At 48.0% G+C, this 26,440-nt stretch overlaps 1 protein-coding gene and 1 long non-coding RNA gene across 2 annotated transcripts; one reads left to right on the forward strand and one right to left on the reverse strand.

The window, feature by feature from the left end:
* Window positions 1-834: 834 nt before the first annotated feature.
* On the reverse strand, window positions 835-17,334 carry AKR1E2 (aldo-keto reductase family 1 member E2). Its single transcript, XM_036408128.2, has 10 exons — window positions 17,054-17,334; window positions 15,524-15,691; window positions 13,081-13,197; window positions 11,102-11,179; window positions 9,393-9,515; window positions 5,928-6,025; window positions 3,790-3,862; window positions 3,201-3,284; window positions 1,640-1,722; window positions 835-1,369 (listed from the first exon to the last, which is right to left on the reverse strand). The coding sequence occupies exons 1-10, from the start codon at window positions 17,192-17,194 to the stop codon at window positions 1,327-1,329; spliced, it is 1,008 nt and encodes a 335-aa protein (XP_036264021.1). The 5' UTR covers window positions 17,195-17,334; the 3' UTR covers window positions 835-1,326.
* A 45-nt stretch (window positions 17,335-17,379) lies between these two features.
* Window positions 17,380-21,322, forward strand: LOC118702308. Its single transcript, XR_004982689.2, has 3 exons — window positions 17,380-17,504; window positions 18,561-18,742; window positions 20,592-21,322. It is a non-coding gene; the product is annotated as an uncharacterized LOC118702308 (long non-coding RNA).
* The last annotated feature ends 5,118 nt before the right edge of the window (window positions 21,323-26,440 follow it).

Consider the following 26,440-nt stretch of genomic DNA (forward strand, 5'->3'; position numbering starts at 1 on the left):
CAGGGGACTGCAACTTTGCACATTAGAGTCTGGGGCACATGCCGCCCGTCCCTGCTCCTGGCACTCGTGACCACCCTCTGCCTGTGGTAGGAAGTGTGTCTCCACCCCACTGGGTGCATCACACCCAGGCCATGTGGGTGGGAGATCCCTGGGACTTGGGCCCTGGACCCTCTCTGGCTAGTTGGCCTCGGGAGCAGATACGGACAAGCTCCTCTCTTGCTCCTGCCAGAGGCTGGGGGTTCAGGGCCACATGTCAGCTCCCTGACTAAGCACTGAGGCTTGAACATCAAGGGAGTATGGGTGGTGCACTGAGAGCACTCAAAACAGCAGGAAGGAGGGCCTCACAAATGAGGAAGACCCCATGAGAAACGGGCAGAAAACATGTCAAGTGTGTGACTGGTTGGCCTCCAAACAGACAGCTTCACCAGTGGGCGAGGAAGCCCGGCACTGGGCGTGGATGGTAGCCTGAGGTGAGGGTGTCTGGGGTAACAACCAGGAGTAATTAACTCCTGAGGAGGCACAGTCTTTGGGGAAGGTGGAAATGCCTAGTGCATCAAGTAAGTTCCATCCTTGGAGATGTGTGTGGGAGCGGGGCTCGGAGCTGGACAGGGTGTGTGGTGGAGATGCATCCAGAAGCCCTGGTAGCAAGTCCCAGGAGGAGGGAGCTCCTGGGCCAAACTGGAAGGAACCTGCAGGGGGCAGGAGTCACACACTGCCCTGCGTGGATACCCACCCTGTTTTTTCCTAAGGGGTAGTACTCCTGCCCCAGATCCACTCCACTGTCTTAGACTGAACATTGAGGCCATGAGGGGAAATGACCACATCCATCTCTGGTTTGTTTTCACAGGTTTATTTATGCCTGATCAAATCTGATTTCCCAGAAAACTTTCTCAAACATTAGTGTTTTAAAACTAAAATTTAGATTGTAAGTAAGAAAAAAAAGGCCTTCGTTGAACTAAGACAGCTCATCATTTTCACCCAGTCCTCCTGTCCTCCTTTCCAGATGTGAAGGTAAGGGTTTTGCTATAAAATCATCTGGGGGGGGGGGGGGGCGCTGGTGGGTGGCAGAGAGGAGGGGCTCATTGAAGCTGAGTCACAGCTGTAGAGGTTCTTCATGCTGGTCTCCCAGTACTCCGTGGGCAGCACACTCTCAGATGCTTCCTCCTTCATTCTCACCGAGTCTGATGATTTCTTAGGGAGCTTAGCCTCTGTCCCTCCCATCCCTGGCCAGGCTGTCTGTGCCTTTGAGGCAGAGCCCTGTGCTGCTGGGCGGGAGCCCTTCAACCCTAGATTTGTTGGGCGGGAGGGAGGGGAGCAGGAGCAGGCTCAGTACTCTATGTGGAAAGGATAGTCCTTGTGGCTTACAGCTCTGGAAACCGGGGAACAAGTCAAAGACAAAAACAAAGAGGGATTACAATTTTTAAGAGAAACATTTTTAAATGACACAATTCTATATTTTTATACTCTCTAGTGTCTAAAATTCATCTTTGGGTTCCCTCACCGGCCCATTCCCAAATAGGAAAGAATTCTGAGATCATTTAATAACCTAAAACATACAATAAATATCCATCCAGGAACCAAAAGCTCAATCTGAATATCGAGTCCCCTATTTCCAGTGTAGTGAAGGAGCTGTTCTTACGTGGAGAATTTGGTCAGTCGGAGGTTCTTGTCCAAGCTCAAAAGGGCGTCCATATCCTCTTCTGGTAACTCAAAATCAAACACCTGGAACCAAAATAAAATGTTCATGGGAAAGTCAGTTCAGTGAACACCTAAATGAGCACGTATCACCTGCTGAGCACTGTGCTGGGCCTCTGGGGGACACTAGGATGTGAAAGAAACACTTCATGTGGCACCTGGCATATTCCCTGGCCCTCAGCCTCAGTTCCCAGGATGCACTGAGACTTGGGCCATTTAAGCTGCAGCAAGGACCCTTGGAAAGATGAGATCTGTGCTGGGCTCGTCCCACAGAAGTGAGGAGCACACCAGGACAGTCAAAGGGTGCAGTGAAGGATTTTTCCCAGTGCTCATAAAACACACAAAAACAAAACACCACAAATCCAAAACACAAACATGTGTTCCACAGGCCCCAGCAGTGAGGGGAGTCTGGGCCACAGAGCATTAACTCTAATAACAGTCGTAACAGGTAGGGAGGCTCTAGGCCTAGGGTGAAGCCTCGGGCTGACCTGTGGCAGGGCCACAAACAAGTCCCAGCCGGAGGGCAGAGCTGGCCTCGCATTGTTAAACCTGACCTGGTAGCTCTCCCTAGTTCCTTCCTAGGAAGCTAATGGGCTGTGGGAGGTTCAGCAAGTGTTGCCAAAACAAGAACGTTTGTATACATGTTAATCTTGTTATAATCAGACTATAAAATAAACTCTTATGGTTCTGGGTCGCTGCCTCTCCATCAGAGGACAGCTGTCCCACCTGGCCCCAGCCTTTTCCTTCTACCTCTGTGTCTGTCTCTTTTTCATTTTCTCAATCCCCAGAAGCCCCTACTCAGGAACAGGACTGCTCTCTCTAGCCGCGCTGGACGCGGAAAAAAGAGAAATATTTATAGTAACACCGTGTACTTTTGAGTACAGACTTTCTGTTCCTTCTAAAATGTATTCTAAGCTGTCCCCTTACTTGGCCCCTAACAGGCCTGAGGACTGTGACCTGCTCCTGCAACCACAGCTTTTCACATGGGAGAGCCAGCCCTGAGCCTCCGCTAAGGACCAGAAAAGAGTCCATCTTCACTCAGGAGGCGACAGGCCCCGACCAATTCCTGCCCACCGGAGATCCTCCACGGTTGCCTAGCAGAAACCATGGGCTCCCTGTTAGCAGTTCTGCCTGGCAGGGGAGCTGGCCCTGGGCAATGTGGGTTAAGGGAAGAAACGAACAGTCTGGAAGGGTCCTTCTCATCAGGATGGGCAGCCATGGGCCAGCACTAGTGAGTGGTGCTGGGCACAGAGCAGGCGCTGGATGGTAGGTGGCCTGGCTGGCGCCCTGGTCCCTCACCATCAGTCCTTCCCCATTTAATCTTGTCTACATCCCCCAGATGGGTGTCTGCCAGGGGAAGCTCTGTATCCACTGGGCGTGGCCTATGCTTCCCCGCCCCTCTGCTGTGTCAGAGCCTCACAGGTTGGCCTGCTTGCTGCAGTGTGTAGCTGCCTAGCTCATACAGTTCCCCAAACCCACTGATGTCAAAGAAGGAGAACACCTCCCTGGATATTCTCAAGAATCCGCTTCGGGTTGACAGATTTGGGGATGGCGATCACATTCCTCTGGATCTGAAACCGGATCAAAATCTGCTGGGGAAAACGCATAGTATGAGACGAAGGGAATTGAGCAGAGTCAGAAGCCAACTGCTTCCCTTCTGAGTCATGTTTCACTGCAGGGAAGCCCAGTGACCCGGGCAGTAGGCACTATCGTGGCATTTCTGCACTGTCCCATAGAATGTCTGGAGGGATGGCCGCTGGCCCCAGGAGCTGAGGACATGCCAGTGCCATAACAGAGTTCGCTATCATGTCCAGTCCCATGAACCGCTGGACATTAGAACAAGGAAGAGAGTCATAAACTCCTTTGGGGTCCACTCAACTGGTGGGCCGCGGGAGGAAGCCTGGGACCATGGCATGTAGAGAATTGATCTTGGGGCCTGAATGAATGGAACCACAGCATCCTTAAGGGGCTGATGAACACTGAACAGTTCTCTTAGTCACCTGCTGGGCCACAGCGAGGCATCCGCCCATGCCCATGCATGGCTCCTGCAGTGAGCAGAAAGAAGCCCGCCCAGCCCAGAAGGTATCCACTTACCTGAGCTGCGGTCTTCTGGTGCTTCTGTGCAATGGACTGGATTACGGGGTTGTCCATCAGGTCCACACCTCCACTAAGGAGAACATTTGCAGGGGTTGCACGACCAAATCTGTGCACCTCCTTCTTTGAAAACAAGACTTTCTCCAAAATGGAAACTCTAGATCTACTTTTGTCTGATCATGATACATGCTCAGTGTGGGAAATTTAAACGGTGCAGAAACGCTTGTCACCAAGTCCACCGTCTAGTGATAGCCACGGCTGACTTTTGGGAGGATGCAGCTGGACACTTGGCCTTCACATCTTGTCAGTGCTTTGTCTGAAGACCCGGGTAGCAACATCAGAGTGTCTGAAGCACAGGCTCTCCGCAGTGCTGTGCCCCTGGGACTTCTGACCTCTTCGGTAGGACTTAGAGTATTGTCTACAGCACCATCAGCATGAACTGATAATGGATAGCATCTCGGAAAAGTTCACCTCTAACCCCAAGAGAAAGCTGAAACAGTGGGCCTGTGCAGCCTTTATGCTAGGGGTGTCGAACTCAATCAGAGAAGGGGCCAAAATCTAAAATCCAGCCTAAATCGCGGGCCAAATGGTTTACTGAACAGTCATAAACTGTCATTGTGATGGAAACGCAGCGGAGTGCAGTGATGACAGCGCGGTGCGGGCCACATTGCAAGGCCTGGCGGGACGGATTTGGCCCTCGGGCCTTGTGTTTGACACATGTGCTTTATGCAGAGACTGTGAAGACTGACCCTGGGTCTGACCTTCCATGATGTCAAGCGGCCCTCGGCCCTTGGAGAGCTATTGTTCTTAGTGAACGTTTTTAAAGTAGTTACTGTGTTTCAAGCAGTTACTGAGATGAAAACCATCCTCAGTGTCTATGAAGGGACCAAACAGAATCCACCCCTCTTGGCTGTGGGACATTGGTCACCTCCCTTCTCTCACGTGGCTCCCACCACCCACTCTCTCACTGGCTTCCTCCACCCCAAGCTCATCTGTGAATACAACCCAGACACTAGGAATTCCCTCACTCTACCAACTTCACGCACATCTGCACCACTTCATCTGGGAAACACACAGGCAATAACAGTCCAATAATCTCAGCCTTTCCTGGACCACTAATACTGAGCTAGGGGCTAGTATGAGAGTTATTACTTAGATGCAGTCCCCACAACTCAAATAGTTCTTACAAGTAGAAGAAAATGAGAAGAAAATAATGACAAGATAGTGTGATAAGGGCTGTGGATGCAACACAAATAAGGGCAACACAAATAAGGAGAAATCGGGAGGGCTCCCTGAAGGAGGTGGTGTTGAACTGAGCCTTATATTAGAAATTGGAGTAAGCCAGGTTAAGAAAAAAAAGATAAGAAGATTTTCAGGTAAAGAGAACTGTATTTGCAAAAGCACAGAGACTAGAAAGCAGAAGCTCCAAATAGTTTCAGATGGTTGGCTCATAGCATGGTGCAGGAATAGGTAGAAATAGGCAGGAGCCAGACCAGGAATTGAAGAATATGTAAGCAGGAGAATGACACAGTCACAATGAGATGGCTCCCTTCAGCTGTTGTATGGATAGTGGATGAGAACCAGGCAGACCTGGGAGGTGTTAACAGGCTGCTGTAATCACGGGAGAGAATTCATACTTCATGACAGCATTATGTGTGAACAGAAATCAAGAGATAGAATCCAAGTTTCCTGGCAAAATAACAAGTGCACCTTGCTGTCAAGTTGGATTGGGGGTATGAGGAGAGATCAAAAAGGGAATACATTTCTGGCCCACGTGGCCAGTGGGTGGTGGCTCATCCGCTGATGTAGGGGGCACAGCATACAGTTCGGGTTCTGGGAAGATGATTCCGTAGAGATCAGGATGTCTGTGACCTGTCCCTAGAGAGGTCTGGCACAGCACGGGAGGTACCAGGAAAGAGCTCAGCAGAGAGGTTGCTTCCTGCTGGTTATGGCCCTTAAACATCACTGCCCTTCAGGAGGCAGCCACTGAAGATGACTACTGTCCTATGTGAACCAGCTCCTCTCTCAGTCCTACCTGCTGAAGGCCCGTGGTGTCCACAGCCTGCCTAAACCTTCCTTAAACCTTACCCTGTAAATGAAACTGAGGCATGCATCCATTTCCGGCCACAAACTCCTACCTGGAACCCCCGAGGGGCTGGTAAGCAGTCACGGACACATCTCTGGACTGGCAGAAGCTGATCAGTTTCTTCTGAGCAAGATATGGGTGGCACTCAACCTACAAAGAGAATCACAGCTGACCAGAGACCATTGTGACTAACAGGGCACTATAAAAGAGGATCCACATCAATGCCCTGGCTCCATCACTGATGAGCTACATGGCCCACCTCCAGGCTCGCGTGGCCATGCCTGGAAAGTACCAGGCTGAGCTGAGGGGTCTCCGAGAGGCTATCTACTGTAAGCAAGCCCAAGAACACCTTTCCCATCTGAATGCTCAAGAATCCCTACTCAGCAAGGCTCTCACTGACTGCTTGAGGTAATAGTGCAGCCTCCTACCTCCTCCTTGCCTTTACCTTGCACTGTAGCATGGATCATTAGCTGACATTTTATGTGCTGTCATTCTTTGCAACTGTCTATTATTGCCTCTAGGGCATAAGCTCCATGAAGGCAGGGTTCTGAGTCTGATTTTCTTTTGTTCAAGACATGCCCCTGATCTCTGGAATAAGCTAGGCATAGAACAAAGCTCAGAAAGTGTTGAGTAAATGAAGGAAGCTGGGGGGTTATGTGTGACAAACACGTGCTACAGTTGATTCCAAGGGATGGTGTAAGAAAATCAGGAGCAGATTCCTGTCTCCTCCTCACTCTACATATTCATGTATGATTCCAAGTTCTGTGTGAACTCAAAGTTAAGTACTACACTGGTAAAAAGCTGATCAGATTCACTGGCAGAAGTGAATTCAGAACCAGGGACAGTGCCCTCGCTGGTTCCCCGCTGAGCTGTCAGGACCCACAGGCAGAGCTGACAGGGACCCCTAAGATAAGCCACTGGCTCTCTGAGAACTCCTCTGAGGGTGCATTCCCAAAGGGTTCCCCCATAGTATTTAGGAAACAGACCCTGCAGCCCCTCCTCACCCCACAGACCAGGCCACACCTCTCCCCATGATTTAAAGTGCCACTCAACAAAAGTCTGCACAGAACTGAATGTGAGGTTTTAAAGCAGGGGAGCTCAGCAAGGCTGCAGGTCGGGACACCGGCCACTCCTCATGGGAGGTGACCAGAAGAGCTTCCAGAAGGCTGAGGACTTCCAGCTCTTGCCCTGGGTACTGAAGACTTGAGTCTGGTCCCTTGTGAAAATTCACTGAGCGGTGTCCTTTAAGATCCGTGCACTCTTCTGTACTTGTGTTATACCTCCACTGAAAAAGTTTATTTATAAAAAGAATAGAATAGAGCATACTGTTCTATTATTAATACCCCTACACTGGAAACTACCCATGTACCCATTGCCAACTGAGAGGATAGTCACGGGATGGAATACCACAGGGAAACAAGGATGGGCAAATCACACCTGGATACAGGAGGACCTGACATACAATGCTGAGTAAGGAAAGCCCATCGCGCATCACATCCTGTCTAATAAAAGAGTAACATGCAGACTGACCATCACACCAAGACACAAGATGGCTGCCCCCACGTGGACACAAGATGGCCACCACAAGATGGCTTGCAGGGGAAGACAATTGTGGGCAGTTAGGGGTGACCAGGCCAACAGAGGAGGGCAGTTGGGGGAGACCAGGCCAGCAAGGGAGGGCAGTTGGGGGGGGGGACCCAGGCTTGCAGGGGAGAGCAGTAGTGGGTGATCAGGCAAGCAGGAGGGCAGTTAGGGGTGACTGGGCAAGCAGAGGAGACCAGGTCAGCAGAGGAGGGCAATTGGGAGGGGGGGGGGCAGGCCTGTTGGGGGAGACCAGGTCAGCAGAGGAGAGAAATTGGGGGGGGGGGGGGCAGGCCTGTAGGGGAGAGCAGTTGGGGGGGGACCCAGACCTGCAGGAGAGGGCAGTTGGGGGTGAGACTAGGCCTGCAGTGGAGGGCAATTGGGGGATGGGTACTAAGTCTGTAGTGGAGGTCAATTGGCAGGGGGACCAGGCCTGCAGGGGAGGGCAGTTGGAGAGGAGACCAAGGCCTATGGGGGGGGGGGGGGAATTGGCCTGCAGGGGAGGGCAGATGGGGGGTGCATGCCTACAGGGGAGGGCAGTTGGGAGGAACCAGGCCTGCAGGGGAGGGCAGTTGGGGGCAATCAGGCTAGTAGGGAGAGCAGTTAGGGGTGACTGGGCCAGTAGAGGAGGGCAGTTGGGAGCTAGCAGTCCTGGATTGTGAGAGAAATGTCCAACTGCCTGTTTAGGCCCAATCCCAGTAGTATTGGGCCTAAATGAGTGGTCTGACATCCTTGAAGGGGTCCCAGATTTGAGAGGGTGCAGACTGTGCTGAAGGACACCCCCACCCCCATGCACGAATTTTGTGCACCAGGCCTCTAGTTCTCTATGTAAAGCCCAAAGGCCAATCTGTGCTGTCAGAACTTGGAACAGTAGCTGCCCTTGGCAAGCAGTGGGGACGAGAAAGCAGCAGGGTAAGGGCTCTTAGTTGTTTCTTCCTCTGGGTCAGGGTTGGGAACCTTTGTTCTGCCAAGGGCCACTTGGATATTTATTCGACGGCCATACAAAATGATCTACTTAAAAATTAACCTGCTGAATTTAGTCAAACATTTAATTAACTCACCCCTCATGCCTTGGCAGGGCCAGACCAAATGATTCCACTGGTCTTATATGGCCCGCGGACCAGAAGTCCCCCACCCCTGCTCTGGGGGCTGGTGGAGAGTGAGGCCCAGTTCTGAGAACTTATCAAGCTCCATTCTTATGTGTGCACTTTTTTGCATGTATGGTACACAACATGTTAATACAAGTTTAAGTAAAATAAGGGCCCCTTTTTACATAGGAAGGCAGCTAGTCTAGAAAATACTGTAACCCTTTCCTCACAAGTCATTTCTCATCATTAAAGTCTCATAGAGGCTGTGATCTTGCAGAGGGAGGGTCCCTGGTGAGGCCCCAGGAAGCCAGTACCACCTCTGACCATCATTAATGAGGCATCAGGACTGACTGTACCCTTTGCCACTTCTGAGCATACCTGGTGACCACTCCATAGCTGAAGTGAAAACCCTGCCTTCCAAGGACTCCACCTCACCTGATGAGCCTTTTAAAAGGGTCTTGCCTATACACCTGCCATTTGCCCAACTGTTCCATGGTCATGCCTTTCTTCATTGTTGTTAATCCTCACTGGAGGATAGTTTTCCATTGATTTTTAGAGAGAGTGCAAGGGAGAGGGAGAGACATCAATGTGAGAAAGACACATTGATTGGTTGCCTCCTGCACGCACCTTGACCAGGACCAGAAACCTGCAACCAAGGTATATGTCCTTGACTGGAATCAAACCCGAGATCCTGCTTTATCCACTGAGGCAAAATGACTAGCACCATAGTCATGACTTTTGACAGCCTCAGGAGAAAATGCCTACTTCATGTTCCAGTGTAACCATGCGGAGGCAACAGATGAAAAGCTGACTCCATTCTTTCAAGCAGCTTAGCCATCCACACTCACCTGGTTAGTCAATGGCTTGAATCTCAAGTTGGGCTTATTCAGAAGCCTCTCCAGCTGCTCGTGGTTGAAGTTGGACACCCCAATGGCTTTCACCAGCCCTGCAACCACCAGGTCCTCCATGGCCTGGAGAGAACAATGTAATTGTTTTGGATGCATGGGCTCTGTCTACTCCACTAATAATCTGAGATCCCCAATCCTTCACACAGTATCCTAAAACTGGCTCTGCCAAAAATCTTAAAATGTCTTCAAATATTTGACTTCATGTGTTATAAGCATTTCTGTACTTGAAGTTTCCCCCCATTTCATCATTATATGTCCTCACTAAGCCTCAATTTTCTCATCTGCCAAGTGGGTTACAACCTTACCATGAAACAGGGCTAAGGATTACATCAAATAAGGAACACAGGACATTTAGTTCACACTCAGCACATGTACCTGTTATTTCTGTTACTCTGAATGTCTGTTGATAGGATATCAACAAGGATGTCCACTGCGGACTGTATCTGCTCATCCAGTTTCTACCCAAATGACCATCTTCCTCGGCATGATTATGCACCATCGTTCTAACTCACCACCTTTTACCTTGTAAGGGGCTTGAGAGCAGAATCCCTACTCTGTGCTGTCCATTGGCCAGCAAGCCAGACTAGCTCTCAGATTCAGGAAAAGCATGGCCTGGTGCCAGGCTAAGAAGTCAGCATGAGTCCTGGTGGCCACAGGGCTGGTGGCCAATGTCAGGGTGCACTGCATGGTCACCCTGACCTCACTCATGCTACAAACAGCCTAGAGTTGCAGCCATGCCTTTCAGGAGAGGCAGTGTCTGTGACCCTGTGACCAAAGGGTTGCAGCTCCCCGGGCACTGTTCCCGACAGATCAGACACCTCAGTTAACCTCTGTGAAGTGAGGTCGATTCGCCCATTTCGAGAATAGCCTGACCTGGGAGCTCCTCCCTGACTGTGCTCCCCTCCTCCCTCTGCCTGGATGACCTCAGGCACTCCCACCCCTGAACCTATCCATCTCATACCAGTGGCTCCAGCGTCGCATCTCCCTAAACTCAGCAAGTTCCATTGTGAACCTGCTTTCTTCCCTTGCCTCACACTCACCCTTATGTTGACTTGCAAGATTATAGGCACCTGGTGAGCAGAGTCAGCAGGAACCTCCTCTCCTTCTGCCACACCGTCAATTCACTGCCACACCTCACACCTGCCACTTTCCCTGACTCCCAAGCTCAACATTCTACTTCAGGCCTCATCCCTTCCTGTGCAGACACTGGCAGCAGGTTAGAAATGTGGTCCCTTCCTCCATGCATCTCCAAGATACACCCCAATGTCACCATCTGTCCAAGTTTTCATTCTGAAATGCTTACAAAAGAGCTAAAGGAATTATAAAGTGGCCATGGAAAATGGACTCTTTATTTTCTTTTTATTCTCTTCTGTAGTTTCTGTAGTGAACATGTGATGTTTTTCAATACAAAAAATAAACATTTAAGAATAAAGGGAGGTCTGGGTCAGTTATCCTTAAAATACACGTTTCAGAGAGATGAACAAGAGGAAACTGGGCTCTGAGTCCCACAGACAGGCGTCCCTTCGTGCTGCACACCTGCCTTGTGAGGAGACCACCTGGTATCTCTGAACGCAAGGAGCTCAGGATCCCTGGCTTCCCATTTGAGGCCCATCAGTAGGAGGAAGATGCGGCTGGCCAGCTCAGCTTACCTCCCAGGTGTCCAGGTAATCAGTGTCACTGGGAATCGCCATGCCACTGCGGTCCAGGGGCAGCTCTTTCCCTCCGGGCTGTTAGAACAAGAAGACAGGAGCTTAGGGGGGCTTATTGGTAGTCACCCTCTAAACAGGAGACTGGATGGAGGGAGAATCAAGACATGGGGAAAGAATGCTAGGCCAGAAGATCTGGGTCTGAGCACAGTCCTCGCCAGGTGACTTCCCTTCTCCATGCCCTATCTCCACCTTTATAAGACAGGGGGTTGGGTGGCTCGGTGGCCAGCAAATTTCCCAACAGCCTGGATGTTCACTGCCCACCTCTCACATGTCAGGAAAGAAGGACCTAGGATCCTTGTCTGTTGTCAGAACATTGTTTAGCAATTTCAGGTAAAAAGGAGGGCAAGGGGTCTTGCCTTCTTATCCTAAGAGCTCAGTCAACTTTCTCCTAAGAAGAGCCACTCCAAGGCTCTTCTCTGCTTTTCTTAGAATTTATATCATGGTGAGAGATATTGAAGCCAGAATACAAGGGGCTTCAAAAATTCTCTTAAGCAATGGTGGGAACAATGTCTAAAATTGCAGCTTGATGCACATTTTTTAGGAATTTTCATGATGAAGCAACTAAATGTCTCATGTCAAAGCATCCTCCCATGTTGACGTATGTCCAGACCTCTATGTACAAGTGCTACCTGGCCTTGTCCTTGAGGGCTGCTGACCACCAGGAGCCAGTCAGGGATCTGCTAGAAGGTGAGGGTGAGGCACAGTAACCCATGTCTGCCTGAGCATCCGCTTCTGGGCCCCAATAAAGACACTAAGTCTTACTGTGCCTCAATGGTACCCTCTGTGCAATGGGGGTGTTAACAGTACCTGCCTCACATAATTGTTGTGAGGATTAATGAACAATGCCTGTCAGGTGCCTGAAAAAGTGTCTGGCTCAATGCTAAAAGAGCACGGACCGCTGACAGTACGTGTGACACAGCTACGGACATCACCTACCCATTGCTCTCTGGGTGCACAGGCAGATTTTACAGACAGAAATCATTTCTGAATCATCCTCTCTCATTTCACTTTCTGGGAATTTTCTGTTCTCCACTAGCGGCGTGACTAACGTGCAGTTGCTACGTCCTTTATTGAAATTAAATACAAAGCCTGAGAGTGAAGCTGTGCTAGGAATGAAGTGCTTTTTGTCCATTAACTTTAAAAGAAACCTGTCAGCTCGACACACACCATGAGCTCCTCCAACAAGGTGCACACGTGGGAGATTCCAGTGCAGCCACCATCCACCCCAGCGTAGGGAGAGCGTCCTCTCTCAGGAATCGCGGTGCCACCTGTGTGCCTGAGCCCTGGGTCAGCCAGGATGTCATCTAGGCCTGGGGCATTGCACAGGGACATCCTGGCCAGGACAAAACTGTGACTGAGGTTGGTAAAGCATCTGAGCAGGGTGTAAGGTGTGTCAGGGGAGGGGAGAGGGTATGAGCACTATCAAATAGAGAGAATAACACCAAATGGAGAAATAATCTCCCTCCAGAACCCTCTGGACCTGCTGCAAGTGGATAAGCAGGCGTCTCCCATATGGCAAAGCAGCCTTCACTCTCCAAAGAGCTCATAACCTGCACAAGGAGACGGGGCCAAGGAACTCCCTGGAACCCGGGAAATGACATGAGTGGCAGCTTTGGGTAGCAGTGTGTCCTCTGTCCGGACACCTGTTTTCCCCTAAAGACCTGTGGAAAAAGTGGACTGCTCTGTTGGCTTGGAGGAAGAAATGACTGGCTTAGAAGCAAAAACCATAATTGGTTAGAGGTCCTCGAGGCCAAGCCTCTCCTGAGTGGAGGCCCAGAGATAATGGAATGTGTGTGTGTGGCCGATGCAGCCCTGGACTCTCTGTGCCCTGGCTGCTGGCCCAGCTCTTTACACCACCCACTGGAGCATGACCAGGAAAGAAGCTGTCAGTGGGGGCTCTCACCAGGCCTGGGCAGTACCTTGAAACCCATGGGCCAGTGGATGAGGTAGAGGTCCAAGTACTCCAACTTCAAGGCCTTCAGAGTGTTGGAGCAGGCTGGTCTCACCAAGGACTTCTTATGGCTGGTACACCAGAGCTATAAGGGAGAGGAGAACCATGACAATCGGCCACAGAGCCACTGTTGACACATCTGGGTCCACAAATCATGACAATCGGCCACAGAGCCACTGTTGACCCCTGGGCCCCACAAACCCAGGATCTGGAAGACAAACAGCATCTAAGATCAAGTGGTCATAAATACAGAATGTGACATTATTCTCCAATGGTCCAGGGCGTCCACAGGGAGGGAAAACTCAGCTCCTCCTACCTGATTTCTCCTCAGGAAAAGTGGGGGGAGAGGGAGGAACACTGTGAAATTATTTGGTGGGAGAGCTGTCTGGTTATTTGGATTCACTGCTGATACTATATACATATATATATAGTAATTGGAGGATCAGGAGATATATATTGTATATATCTCCATCCATCCCCATGGGCAGAGAAGATATGAGAAAAAATCAGAAGAATTTATATATTGAGTTTCCCACTTGAACAGACTCTATGTTAAAGGTTTTCTGTTATAAGGGTCTCATTATCCTGCAGATTACACTAGGTAAGTAAGTTAACACACACGACCTTATACTTAGCATGTCCATCTACACCCTTTGTGAAGTAAAAAGTTTGTAATTTGTTTTCTCCTTATTGTTTCCTTTAGTATACTATTTAGGCACCATTGCAGCAAGAGCAAAACAAAACAACAACAAAAAGAGATAAATAAAAGAAAGAGGATAAAATATATGAAACCAAATTACAGGTACAGTATGTTTACAAAAAAGAAACTAGAATACATCATATTGTTAACAACAGCACTTTCTAGATGGTGAGTGTATCAGTGATTTAAAAAAAAGTGTATTTCCAAGATTTTTCTAAATTTCAGGAATAATGAGCACACATCCTCTGCTGGCTATGATCCATCCGGGAGCAAATGTCCTCTCTGCTGGCTAGCCACAGGAACCCTAGGTACACACCTCCCTAATTGGAGGATCAGGAGAGATTTGGATTCCTTGGCTAGGGTCACCTGGGCCTTGAGTTACAGCATTATATCCAGGTAACACAGAAAAGCACCAAAGCTTGTAATTACAGAAATTCATTTATTTTTCAAATATATTTTATTTATTTTTTACAGAGACAAAGGGAGAGGGATATAGAGTTAGAAACATTGATTAGCTGCCTCCTGCACACCCCCTCCTGGAGATGTGCCCACAACCAAGGTACATGCCCTTGACCGGAATCGAACCTGGGACCCTTCGGTCCACAGGCCGACGCTCTCTCCACTGAGCCAAACCAGTGAGGGCGCAATTACGGAAAATTTAGATGTGGCAATCACCCGGGAGATTGTGAAACCCACTGTCTCCTCGTCCACGAGGGAGCCGGTTCCTGAGCCAGGCTCGGGAAGGACAGCCACCATGTGAACTCACTGCTCCTGGCCTGATGGTCTTAATATTCTTCTTCAAAGTCAAAAGCAAAGGGATTCTTTAATTTTCCACTCTCGGTCTGTCACCAGCATTTTCTTTTCTTTTCTTTTCTTTTTTTTAATATATTTTATTGATTTTTTTTACAGAGAGGAAAGGAGAGGGATAGAGAGTTAGAAACATCAATGAGAGACACATCAATCAGCTGCCTCCTGCACACCCCTTACTGGGGATGTGCCCGCAACCAAGGTACATGCCTTTGACAGGAATTGAACCTGAGATCTTTCAGTCCACAGGCCAATGCTCTATCCACTGAGCCAAACTGGTTTCGGCTGTCACCAGCATTTCTTACAGGGCTCACCTCCCGATGGTCTTTCCCAGCCATGTCCTTGCTATTTTGTCTAGTGCTGTCACCTCTCCCACCAACACTGCCGTTAAGGTCTCCTGCCTTCTGCCTCCTGTTTAAAGGCACTCTGCTTTCACCTTCACAGTCTCCTCTATTCAGAATAACTCTTGCTCAACAGAAGGTAAAACCTTCAGCAGTGCTCCTTTGTCTGTGAGAAGAGAACTCCTGAAATGGTGATCAGGTCTTCTGTAATCAGGTTCGTTCACGGCTCCAGCCTCACCGCTGCTTCTATTCGCCCCCAACACTGCTCAGTCCAAGAACAACAAGCTTCTCAAAGGTCTCAATGCTCACACCCCCACCCTACCAGCACCACACTGCCTCCTGCCTTTGCTCTAATTATCCCTTCTGCCTGTCACACTGTCCCCGGCCCCTTCACCTGCACCACTCCCAGCACGTGCACAAAGCTGCAGAAGCCCTTGTCAGGTCTGGTCCCAGTATGAATGAAGTCAGCAGCTCTATGGGAGCCTGGAAAACCATTCCTGTGCTATGTCAACATCCAAGCCCCAAGCAGCCTGCACCTGCTCTCCCTGCGGGCACAGTCCTACCTTACTGACGATGAACAGGTCCTCCCGCCGAACCACGCCCTCCTGGATCTTGCTCTGGATCCCGGCTCCGACCTCACTCTCATTGTGGTACAGGTAGGCGCAGTCAAAGTGCCGATATCCCACATCGATTGCCACCTTCACCGCCTCAGTCACTTCCCCGGGCGCTGCCTGCAGAATGAAGAAGACCCAAGGAATTGCCCGGCTGACCACCTGCAAGCAGTGATAAACTAGGTGCTTGTAAGCCACCCAGCTTTTGTGGTTGGTTGTTATGCAGCACTTCTTGAGCAATAGATTTCAACAGCTTATTTGTAATCTTAGAAGATTAAAAATACATAAAATGAAGCCTTGGAGGTGATTAGGATTAATCCAATTCTATTCCACTCAAGTCCAACAGCTTTCACAGCATTTCCTTACCCTGTGTGTGAGAACTTATTGACTCCTGCACCCAGCTGTGTGCAGAAGACATAGTGCATACAAGAATTAAAGTCAAGCTGAAACCAGTTTGGCTCAGTGGATAGAGCGTAGGTCTGTGGATTGAAAGGTCCCAGGTTCGATTCCAGTCAGGGGCATGTACCTTGGTTGCAGGCACATCCCCAGTAGGAGGTGTGCAGGAGGCAGCTGATCAATGTTTCTAGCTCTCTATCCCTCTCCCTTCCTCTCTGTAAAAAATCAATAAAATATATATATATTTTTAAAAAAGAATTAAAGTCAAGACAATTAAATCCATAAAGTGCTTTTTGAACGGCTGCCAAATGCATGGCCTTGGCTAGATGCTGAGAACCACCAGTGAAACCACACCCTTGGCCTCTAAGAGTGGTTAAGGGGATAGAAGAAATAATTTAAATAATACTTAGATGAGTGGGGGGTTGATCATTCTAATTCCTATTCTAATCATTTCCTAGGTGACTTCTTAAAGGAATATTTTTTTAAAAAATCAAAGACTGCATTAAAAAAAGAAGAAAAGCACATTTGAAAATTAGTTAGTGCCAAGCCTCAAAGCACTGGCAGTTCAGAAAGCCAAAGGAGAGAAAGTTCCCAAGTTCAAGGTGCTCCACTATCAGGTTTTACACAGGGGACAGGAAATTACAAAGTTCCTGTTTAAAGCCAAGGTGGCAATGCCAAGATTCCTTTATCTTTTTTATACCACTTTCCAGTAACAGTTGCCTCTGATCTAGTCAGGTGACTGCGACTCTTTCTGTCTATACCCAAACCTGACAATCTTTTCTTCTGGGCTTTCCCAAAAGTTATTTCTGAATAATTATGATTTGGCTGCAATATGCAATAGCAGAGAGACAACCCCCATTTCCAGATCATCTGGGGATCTACAAATTCCATCTTTCCAACACAGGAAGCCTCCCCGGGAGTTACAGGTGACTAGCTGGGGACTGGGGGCTGCAGGTGTCCCCGCGGGTTTCTGCGGGGCGTCCAGGCAGGGGTCCCCCAGGTTGTCCCTGCGGGTGTCCCCTCCACATCAGGGCGAACCTCGGTAAGGAAAGGCGCCGCCTCTCCTGGACCCCAAGGCCGCCTCACCTTCCAGGTGCCCAGGCCCAGAAGAGGAATCTTCTCCATCCTTCGGAGCGGCTTCTGCGGCTGCCAGGCTGCTCTGCAGGTGAGCCACCGCGGCGGGCTCCAGATTAGCTGGCAGCTCCGGGGTGGCCGGCGAGTAGACATCTCAACGGCGGGGGCGGCGCCTGCGGCGGGGGCCCCGATTGGTCGGGGGCTCTGAGGTGTCCAGGTAGCGGACCGCGCCCCCGGGCCAGGGGACACGCCCACATGTCCCGGGAAAGTTAGACGTTAGGAAGCTGGGTGCGCGAGCTCGCGCTGTGCATTGAGGTCCTGGCAGGTCCTCAGTCCTCAAGCCAGGCAGATGGGCAGGGGTCCCCAGGGTCCCAGGGTCGGCAGAGCCACCCCCAGGGCAATCCCTAGAGGACCCCGTCTAGGGCGCTCTGTGCACCGCTCTGGGCACCTGGGACTAGGTTAGGTCCGGGGCCTCCAGGATAAGATTCCTCTTCTACCCCTGGATGTGCTTAGGGCAGGGATCCTGAGGATTCCACTGGTCCCTAGGAGTGTGTAGAGCTTTGTTTCTCGATGACCTTTTGCACTGAGGCCGGTAATGCTTTCTACACCCTAAGCTGCATGGGAGAGGGCGGCCTGGAGGCCGGGGCAGGGCACTGGGCCGCTCCTTGGGGACCAGGGGCAGGAACACCCTTGCTGGAGCCTCAGGTCCTCAGGTGGAACTGGGCGGAGTCATTGCCCTGGCTGAGCAATGGAACCGGGCACCCCATGGCCACGATAATAGACGGAATCTGGGGGCATAGAGTATTCCAGGTCTCTCTCATTCACCCTCCCCCCCCTCCCCCTCCCCCCTGGCCCCACCGCCCCCTCCACCCAGGGCCTGGGACCCCACTGCCTGGATGACTCCGACAAATAGTGTGTTTTGTTGTCTCCAGCCTGCTGCTGCAGTGCTGGGGCTGACCACCAGGGTGACGGCCTGTGCCCACTGGGCTCGCTGGAGTAACTGGGGCAGGGAAGGGGTCAGTCATTCTGGGCGTGGCCCTGCCTCTGAACACCTGGTACCTTTAATTATTAGCCTCTATCTCCTTGATGATGTGAGCAGCTCAGAGGCGGGAGATTTATTCAGTTACTGTGAAAAAAACCCTCACAAAATTACTTATTTGTGGGAATATCAGAACATTCTTTATAGATTGCTTTTACTTCACAATATGGCCTCAAATATTTTTGCATCTGGTACTGTTTATAAAGTCGCCCCTCTTTTGTCTCACTCCAGCGTGAAAATAAGTTGTCCCGCTGAAGCCGGTTTGGCTCAGTGGATAGAGCGTCAGCCTGGGGACTGAAAGGTCCCAAGTTCGATTCCGGTCAAGGGCATGTACCTTGGTTGTGGGCACATCCCCAGGGGAAGTGTGCAGGAGGCAGCTGATCGGTGTTTCTCTCATCGATGTTTCTAACTCTCCTTTTCCCTTCCTCTCTGTAAAAAAAAAAAATAAAAAAAAATCAATAAAATATATTTTAAAAAAAGAAAATAAGTTGTCCCTGAACCTGGATGAGACTTGCAGGGTGGGGACCATGCAGGCAGACACACTGCAAAAGCTGGTAAAGTACCCGGTGTCTGTCCTCCAGAGCAGACTACTGTGTCCTGCCTCCCGGTCTATCTCCTGAAACTTCTCCAGCACCCAACAGGTCACACCTGCTGTGGAAAAGGTGGGTGCTTCTCCCCCACTACAGCACCTAGCTGAGTGTCTCGAGAATGTCACTTCATCTCTCTGAGCCTCACTTTGTGTGGAAACCGAGGTACTGTGAGGACCAAACTCAGAGGGCTATTGTCAGGGACTGAGTGGGATAAGCCATGGAGAGCGCTGACCCTGTGCCTGGTCCTGTGGAAAGGGCTGCTAAGGACTGTGGTTTTATTTATGATTTTTCTCTTTCCCATGAAGCTCTCTGCCTCAAGCCTTCCTTATTTTGTGGCCTGGGACAAGCTGCTTCACATTTGTAAAGGAGGTGTCACATTCTATCTGGGCGGTCCCCTGTGCTGGTGTAGCCAGAGCAAGGACTCTTAGGGACTTGCTGAGGGGCCTCAGATACACTCAGATATCTGAGAAGATTGATTCCATTAATGCCAGGTACACTCAGATATCTGAGAAGATTAATTCCATTAATGCCGGGAACAGAAACCTAACATTGTCACTGGAGATAAAATATAAAAAGAGCTAGCCGAGCTTGATGGATCTGAATGGTCGGAGCTATTAACTCATTGTCTAGTTGAGATAGTGGTGCTTGAGGCAACTTTAATTTGTTAATCATATGTAAATGTAAGTTGATTTTCTGTTGTTGGAACTTCCCGCCTAAGAGATGTCTTTGTTTCAGAATCTCAATAAAAGGAATGGTAAAAGGCCAGGGAGTGGTTAGTCATCCCACTAGAGCAGTGTTTTTCAACCTTTTTTGGGCAAAGGCACACTTGTTTCATGAAAAAAATCACGAGGCACACCACCATTAGAAAATGTTAAAAAAATTTAACTCTGTGCCTATATTGACTATATATATAAAGTAATTCTCTTGAATAGGAATCAAATAAACACAAAGAAAGTATTCTATAATTACTTTATTATGAAATATTAAGTAAACAAAATAGTGAAAAATTATAAAATTCTTGTCTTGTCTGCACCTACGGCACACCAGGCAACATCTCGCGGCACAGGAACAGCGGTTGAAAAACGCTGCACTAGAGGTAGACTTCCTGCCTGGCCCCCATTTTCCCAAATTAACTCTTTTCCAGTTTCTTTCTTCATTTTAGTGTGCGGCCTTCTCCAGAAACTGGACCCTGAGTGGGCCCTGAACCATGCGGGTCGTGTTTAGGGATCCCACACATTAACAATAAATCTAGTAAGTGCCTACTCTGTGCAGACTTTTTTCTAGACATTTGGCATAGCTCAATGAATGGAGCAGACTAAAATCCCTACCCTCCCTTGCTTCCACTCCAGTTGGGGCATCAGCCAGTGTCACTGGACATCACAGCAGGTAGAGGACATGGGATGTTCAATGTGACACCTTGCTGGCCTTCTCTAGATATGGATTCCTCGGCCCTAATCGTCAGAAGGATGACAGACCCCAGGAACAAACTAAAGGAGTGAGTTTTGGGTCAAGAGAGAGGGCTCCTGTCTCCATGGAGGGGGACATTGGGGCTGAAGCCAGTGGGGGGCAGCCTCTGGAGGGTGTGGACCTCACTGGCCTAAACCAGTTTCTGACTGACATGCAGCTCAGCATGCCCAGCCTAGACCTGGAGCACCGTGCCTCCTTTCTTTTGACCCTGCTGGGTGACCAGGAGCCCACTGAGGCAGAGCCGTAGGGTGAGGTGGAAAGGTGAGCATAGGGGAAGGGTTGATGTTGGGGCTACTCAGGGAGAGCTACCAGAGGTTGGTGTAGGGACAGGAGCAGAGTGGCCTCAGATCACCCATTAGGAGGACTCAGCCTGGGAAGACGTCCTTTTCTGGAAAATCCTGGGATATGTTCTGTCTTTGGAGAGGCATGCAGGTGACCTCTCCTCCTCTTGCAGCTCCAGCACCATCTCCAGAGTGGCTTTGGCTCCAGCATCAGTTCCTGTAGCATCTCCAGAGCCAGATCCAGCTGTATAACTACAGGACCCAAGCCCGCATAGAGCTGGAGGCACTATTGTCATTAGATTCAATGCCGCCTCCAGTGGCAGAGCCGAGTGTATGACCAATTCTAACAGCAATTTCAGAGCTAGAGACTGCTCCAGAAGCAGCCCAGAGCGGCCTGTCTTCCCACATGAGGAACAGGAGCTGTACCTGTTCACCTCCCTCCACGCCAGCTCCTGAGCTATACCTGGCACCACGGCTGACCTCCTCTCCCCTCTGGTGGTACCATTTTTTTTTTTTTTCATTTTTCTTTTCAAATTCTTAAAAAAACCCATCTTGTTAAAATTTAGATTTAGGATTATGTAACCTTTTAGTCATTTTAAACTGCAATTTAGAGGCATTAAGTACTTCCCTATGCTGTGCAGCCAGCCCCACTATCTGTTTTCATCTCCCGGAGAGGAAAGCCCACACCCAGTGATCACTGCCTTCTCTTAGCCCCCAGCAACAGCTAACCTGTTTTGCCTGTTTCTTTACCTAGTCTGGATTATCATACAATGTGGCCTTTTAAGTATGCCCACATATTTTAAGGACTCATTTTGCTTTTCTTAAAATTCAAAATAGCACTTTTTATTTAAAAGAGAAATCCCAGATTAAAAAAAAAAAAAGATTATATGTGAAAACTGAAGCCTTTATATATACTTAGAGGCCCGGTGCATGAAATTCATGCACAGGCACTTGGGCTGTGCCCTCTCGTAGTCCGGGAGCCCTGGGAGGATGGCCTTAGCACTGCCACAGAGGCAGGAGAAGCTCCCACCACTGCTGCTGTGCTCGCCAGCTTTGGTGGCCATCTGGAACAAAAAGAACATCCCGAGTGGAAAGACAAATGGAAACTCTCAGAAATCAGTTTTAAAGAGGTCCAGAAAAGAAACATGCAGTGCAAACAAGCAGGGCACATGGCCCATGTTCCAGAATGCCCACCTCCCTGCTGAGGACACACACTGCTAGATAGCATGTCACCATCACTAGCAGGTTTTATGTCAGGTGATAACCAACTTTGGGGACAATGTGAGGAAGCAGAGGCCCCACCAGATCCCCTGGAGAGAACTGTGAAAGGACAGTTATCTCTGGGAGAGAGTATAAAGTCCCGCAGGTACAAAGGTGCAATCTTTATCTAGCAGTGCTGAACCTAGGAATGTATCCAGAAGAAATGCCTGCAGAATACTACCAAGTTATATTTCATAAGGCTACCCATTACAGTCTACACAGACTATTCATTGTGGGGCTGTTGCCCTGGTCTTGGCCACATCCATGCCCGTCTTTCTTGCCCCATAACCTAGCTTTTGAGCAGAACAGTGGGTCTGCTATCCGGGACAGATGGGGGAAATGGCCTGGCTGCCTGCCTGCTCTCTCTTCTTCCAGGCACAAACCCCTTCCTCTCAGGAAAGCACATCAAGGTTGAGCATCAGGGATGACCTTGAACATGTCTAAGGGTTGGTAGTCTAGGGCATGTCAAGCTAACCCCTTCCAAAATGAAAGATACATTGCTGCACCAGGCCCCTCCTTCCACCAGAAAAGGCATAACCTTAGTGGCCTCTCAATTTTGAAGTGTTAATGAGAAAACAAAAAAAAACCAACATTGAAACATGTAAAGAATTTTTGTGAGTTTTTTTTTTTTTTAATATATTTTATTGATTTTCCACAGAGAGGAAGGAAGAAGGATAGAGAGCTAGAAATGTCCATGAGAGAGAAACATCGACCAGCTGCTCCTCCACACCTCCTGCTGGGGATGTACCCGCAACCAATGTACATGCCCTTGACCGGAATTGAACCTGGGACCTTTCAGTCCGCTCTATCCACTGAGGCAAACCGGTTTTGGTGAATTTTTGTGAGTTTATTTGAGCCAAACTGTCGACATATGTCGGGAAGCAGAACCTCAAGAAATTGAGATAATGCTCTGAAGAATTACATTTGTCTTTATATATTGCGGGTTATATTTGTATTTATACATTGCAATCAAAGGAGGGACATAGGTGGGTTACATGAAATTCACTGGAGATGGATTAAGGAGGTGGGATAAAGCAAAGCGGTGGGAAACCCCTGGCATTGGATAAAAAGTAGAATGATGGACACATACTTAGGTGGGTACAGGAACAATTAACATGATAATGGAGTAATTTGAGGCATTTGCCCTGTGCCCCGGGGGCTCTGGAAAAAAAAAAAAAGGAAATTACAAGTTACCCAGGCATCTCACAGATATGTTATCTTAGAGGCAAAAAGACAAATGGGCTCATGAAAGATCTAAGTTGATCTTTGTCAGAAAAAATATTAGCCTAGGACATGATTATCCACTATAACCTGTTTGAAGTTAAAATATTAATTTTCAGACCATCTTTTGTGGTTATTTTAGGTCTCTGAGTTTGCAAGACTGCCACACAGGCCTCCCCTGAGCTTATCAGGTTAGCATATGGCTCCTTTCGTCCACACAAGGCAACATAATTCTCATTTTGGTATGTCACTCTAGCCCAGTGGTCAGCAAATCGCGGCTCGGGAGCCACATGTGGCTCTTTGGCCCCTTGAGTGTGGCTCTTCTACAAAATACCATGTGCGGGCGAACATGTACAGTGCGACTGAAAATTTGTGGCCCATCCATAGAAGTCGGTACCATTACTCATCTCTAAAATGGGGTGGACTCACCAATCTCATAGGGTTCTTTAATAGCAGTAATTACTCCAAATTCTTACTCTGCTCTCATTTTGGGGTCACCTCCTCCCAGGATTCCCTCTTGCCCCATTACATCAGTCAGGGACAGACAGGAACTCGTCCTGGGCTCCTGCCAGAGGAAATAGGGAGGGGGCAAAAAGGAGGAGGGGGAAGGGCAGCCTGAATTTCTCCCTGCCCGGACTCAGTGTCTACTGCCTCCTCTAGGACTCCTGTCCTAGTCATGCTCAGAACTGGCCCCTCAGGAAGTGCCTGGGAACAAGGACAGTGGGACAGGGGCTGTTCCACAACTCTCATGTCCCCAGGCCTTTGGCCCAACTGGCTGGAGTGGGGTAATGCAATGCAGTGTGATTCCTGAGGTTGTAGGTTCTCAGAGCAGTGGCCACTGAGGTCCAGTGGTACTGGCCAGGCTGGAGACCATTGGTATATTGTGCATATCATGAGGTGGCATTTCACAAGACCTTGTGTGTGCCCCCCCATGGACATGAGGCTGGACGCTCTGCTCAAGTCTACATGTAAAGGAAAGCCACAATGTGCCCTGTCACTCTCACTCAGGGGCCAGGTCCACTTTGAGCTGGGCTCATGTGGTTCCCTGTCCAGTCCTCATGGGATAATCATGAAACTGGGACCAGGAGAGGTAAGAATTTGTCCAGAGTGAGAGGTGGGTGTCCCTATGGGAAGAGAGGGTTCGGACCTTCTAGTCCTGGGATTAATCCTCTCATGAGGTTGCTTTGGCTATGAGGATACCTAAGATCCCAGGGGGCCCTGCCCATTCTTCCCATGTGAGGCTGATTCTCCTGGCTATTCACACACATGCACACACCCACAGACAAACACACACTCCATTTTAACTACCCATCTATATGCTTAGTATGCCTAGTAATACATAGTGTAGTACTTCAACCTTGGGAACCACATGTGGACTTCAATTTGGATCTCCTGCCATCTAATGGTCATTTCTCAAAATGCAGACAAAGCTGTATTAGGGGAAACGTTTGAAACTATTCATGCAACCCAGGTATGTGAATCCTGCTTCAAATTTAGATTTTTGGAGTGGATGAGAAACTTAAAAGAGTTACCTGTGGAATTGAGCAATGAGGTAGAAGACATAAAAACATTTTGAATATTGTGAAGCTATCTTTACAATATACAAATAATTTTTTGAATTTCCAAAAATAGTTCATAAATTGAAGCAATGTGAAAAAAATAGTTTTGTATTTCTTTGAGAAGTTAAAAAAAATGTAGGGCTAATTGTTTTTATAGACATCATTTTAAAATAATTACTTTATTGTTGATTATTTATAGATGGATACAGAGAAAATTGGCAAATTGTAAACTAATACCTATATTTAGAATTTGCTTCACCTAAGCTTGGAAAATATTTTGTGACTATAGAAATGGATTTATTTATTTAGAAAATACAATTGAGGAAAATAATTGTATGATTAAAAATAGTTACTTATTAGTTGAAAATAATCCTTCTAATATATATAGTACAGCGTTTTTCAACCGCTGTTCCGCGGGAGATGTTGCCTGGTGTGCCGTAGGTGCAGACAAGACAAGACAAGAATTTTATAATTTTTCACTATTTTGTTTACTTAATATTTCATAATAAAGTAATTATAAAATACTTTGTGTTTATTTGATTCCTATTCGAGAGAATTACTTTATATATAGTCAATATAGGCACAGAGTTAAATTTTTTAACATTTTCTAATGGTGGTGTGCCTCGTGACTTTTTTCATGAAACAAGTGTGCCTTTGCCCAAAAAAGGTTGAAAAACACTGGTGTAGTATTTCAAGCTAGGAACCAAACATGTGGATTTTAATTTAGTGCTTCTGCCCTCTAATGGCCATTTCTCAAAATGCAGACAAAGCTGTATTTTAAGGGAAAACATTTGAAACTATTAATACAACTTGGGTGTGTGTTTCCCACTTCAAATTTTGGAGATTTGAGAAACCTGAGAAATTTTCTCAATCAGTTTCCTCATTTTAACTTTGCAACATAAGCACTAAAACTCAAGTACCTACTCTCTTGAGATTCCAGATGTAAAATTGAATTCTGGCATCTCTTGACCATTTGACTAATAAATTATACAAAGCTACAGTAATTTTCTGTAAAATTTTTACATAGGTAGTATAATTTTAGATCTTATAACTACTGCACAAAGGGTAATTTCAAATAAATAAATAAATGAATGAATGTAACACTTTTAAATGTACTGTTTCCTACTACTAAGTCCTTTATATACCGTATTTTTTCCCCTCTCATAACCACCAGATACATATTGTGAAGTATATACAGTTTTATTCAGATTTCATGAAGAAATAAAGTAATACTAAGGGACTAATAAAACTTAGGAAGTGGTATACTCAGGTTTGAAACACTGAGTTTGGTGCCTTAACATTCTTCCTTCTTTTAAAAATGTATCTAGCTGAAACCGGTTTGGCTCAGTGGATAGAGCGTCAGCCTGCAGACTGGAGGGTCCCAGGTTGGATTCCAATCAAGGGCACTTACCTTGGTTGCAAGCACATCCCTGGTTGGGGGTGTGCAGGAGGCAGCTGATCTATGCTTCTCTCTCTTCGATGTTTCTATCTATCTTTCCCTTCCTCTCTGTAAAAAATCAATAAAATATATTAAAAAATAAAAAATAAAAAAATAAAAATGTATCTAGTTAATTCAGTTTGAATTAATACTTCAGTGTTTTAACATATTAGTTTAAGCAACATTTATATATCTTTTTTTTATGTTAATGTATACCAGTTTCAAAGATCTAGGTCACATGTGTCAAACACAAGGCCCGCGGGCCAAATCCGTCCCGCCAGGCCTTGCAATGTGGCCCGCACAGCGCTGTCATCACTGCACTCCGCTGCATTTCCATCACAATGACACTTTATGACTGTTCAGTAAACCATTCGGCCTGCGATTTAGGCTGGATTTTAGATTTTGGCCCCTTCTCTGATTGAGTTCGACACCCCTAATCTAGGTTCTTCTCTAAATTTTAAGATCCAGGCCCCATTTTAGAGAAGGTGAGTTTTTAGGAAATCTAAAAAAGTTTTGTTTTTTTTGGTTTTTCATTTTTCAACTG

The sequence above is a fragment of the Pipistrellus kuhlii genome, unplaced genomic scaffold (genome assembly GCF_014108245.1).
Source record: "Pipistrellus kuhlii isolate mPipKuh1 unplaced genomic scaffold, mPipKuh1.p scaffold_m20_p_1, whole genome shotgun sequence".
Taxonomy (NCBI): domain Eukaryota; kingdom Metazoa; phylum Chordata; class Mammalia; order Chiroptera; family Vespertilionidae; genus Pipistrellus; species Pipistrellus kuhlii.